At 62.1% G+C, this 2,013-nt stretch overlaps 1 protein-coding gene across 1 annotated transcript in view; it reads right to left on the reverse strand.

Annotated features, from left to right (window-relative positions):
- Positions 1-2: 2 nt before the first annotated feature.
- The window catches only part of EIF4B (eukaryotic translation initiation factor 4B), a gene marked incomplete at its 3' end in the record, with an annotated part of 4,403 nt that continues 2,392 nt past the window's right edge, over positions 3-2,013 (reverse strand). Inside the window, exons 5-7 of the mRNA XM_027910321.1 lie at positions 1,779-1,991; positions 882-998; positions 3-23 (exon numbers count right to left, since the gene is read on the reverse strand). Of these exons, the coding sequence (XP_027766122.1) occupies positions 3-23; positions 882-998; positions 1,779-1,991 (351 nt within the window). The remainder of the gene's footprint in view (positions 24-881; positions 999-1,778; positions 1,992-2,013) is intronic.

The raw sequence follows: 2,013 nt of genomic DNA on the forward strand, positions 1-2,013 counted from the left end.
CGTATCCTTCTGTTCCCTAAGGACTGGGAACAGCAGGGGGCCGGGAATGGGCCGGGAATTCCTTCCCAACATCCCCCCAGACCCTCCCCCCTCCCACTGGGAGCCATTCCCTCTTTTCCTGCCGCTCCTGGGAGTCCCCCCAGGGATGGGAATGTGCTCCTGGAACCCGGGGGCTCTTCCCAATCCTGACCCTGACCCGTTGGGATGGGATTCCCTGGGATGGGATGGGATGGGATTTCCCAGGATAGGATCCCCCGGGATGGGATTTACTGGGATGGAGATGGGATTCCCCAGGATGGGCTGGGATTCCCAAGGTTGGGGTTCCCAGGAATGGGATAGAATTCCAGGGCTGGGCTGGGATTGCCTGGGATGGGATTCCAGGGCTGGGCTGGAACTCCCCAGGATGGGATTCCCTGGGATGGGATGGGATTCCTTGGGATGGGATGGGATTCCCAAGGCTGGGATGGGACTCTCTGGGATGGGCTGGGATTTTCCAGGCTGGGCTGGGATTCCAGGGATTGGACTGCCAGGGATAGGATTCTCCAGGGATGGGATTCCTTGGGATGGGATTTCCTAGGATTGTATTCCCTGGGCTGGGATTCCAGGGCTGGGCTGGGCTGGGCTGGGATTCCCCAGGATGGGCTGGGATTCCTTAGGATGGACTGGGATTCCTTAGGATGGGCTGGGATCCCTTGGAATGGGCTGGGATTCCAGGAATGGGCTGGGATCCCTTGGAATGGGCTGGGATTCCTTAGGATGGGCTGGGATCCCTTGGAACGGGCTGGGATCCCTTGGGATGGGCTGGGATCCCTTGGAATGGGCTGGGATCCCTTGGAATGGGCTGTGATCCCCTGGAACAGGCTGGAATTCCCAGTTCTCACCTCCTCGTTGAGGCTCAGGGCCTGGAACAGGGAGTCGATGTCCTCGAACTCGGCGTAGCCGAAGCCTTTCAAGCGCTCGGGGTTGGTCGGTTCCCGGGGCAGCCGCACCGCGCTGATCTGGGAACGGGAACCACGGGAATGGGAATGCTGGGACACGGCTGGGAATGCCGGGACACAGCTGGGAATGCTCCCCAGGGAATGGGAATGCTCCCCAGGGAATGGGAATGCTCCCCAGGGAATGGGAATGCCAGGACACGGAATGGGAATGACACTCCAGGGGCTGGGAATGCTCCCTGCAGGGCTGGGAATGGTGAACCCAGAGCTGGGAATTCTGCTCCAGAGGCTGGGAATGCTGAGCCAGGGAGCAGGGAATGACACTCCAGGGGCTGGGAATGCTCCCCAGGGGCTGGGAATGCTGAGACACAGCTGGGAATGCCAATCCAGGGGCTGGGAATGCCACTCCAGGGAGCAGGGAATGCTGAGACACAGCTGGGAATGCTGAGCCCAGAGCTGGAAATTCCACTCCAGGGGCTGGAAATGCCGCCTCAGAGAGCAGGGAATGCCGCCCCAGGGACTGGGAATGCCACTCCAGGGAGCAGGGAATGCCAATCCAGGGGACTGGGAATGCCACTCCAGGGAGCAGGGAATGCTGAGCCCAGAGCCAGGAATGCCAGTCTGGGAGGTGGGAATTCAACTCCGGGAGTTGGGAATGCTGAGCCTACAGCTGGGAATTCTGCTCCAGGAGCCGGGAACAGTGCTGGGATTCACTTGGAACGTGATTCGCCGGGATGGGAATCCGTGATTCCCTCGGGATCAGCCCCCAGCCCCCCCAGATCCGTGACGGCGGATCCAGGACCAAATCCCGCTTTCGTTCCCGGCCCCCGGAGCGCGACTCACGTTGAGGCCCCGGAAGAAATCCTTGATGGACTCCTCGGTGACGTCATAGGGGAGGTTCCCCAGGAAGGCCGTGTACGGGGGGGACTTGGGCAGGCGGCTCCTGTCGATGTTGGGCTCGCGGGCGGCGCGCGGCGCCGTGGGCAGCAGCGAGCGGTCGATCGGCGGCGCCCGGTACACGTCGTCGTCGTTGCTGTGCCACGTGGTGGAGGCTGCGGGGGATGGAGGGACACGGCAT

Source organism: Empidonax traillii, unplaced genomic scaffold (assembly GCF_003031625.1).
Source record: "Empidonax traillii isolate 1590-97213 ecotype Southwest subspecies unplaced genomic scaffold, ASM303162v1 scaffold3177:size20968, whole genome shotgun sequence".
Lineage (NCBI taxonomy): Eukaryota > Metazoa > Chordata > Aves > Passeriformes > Tyrannidae > Empidonax > Empidonax traillii.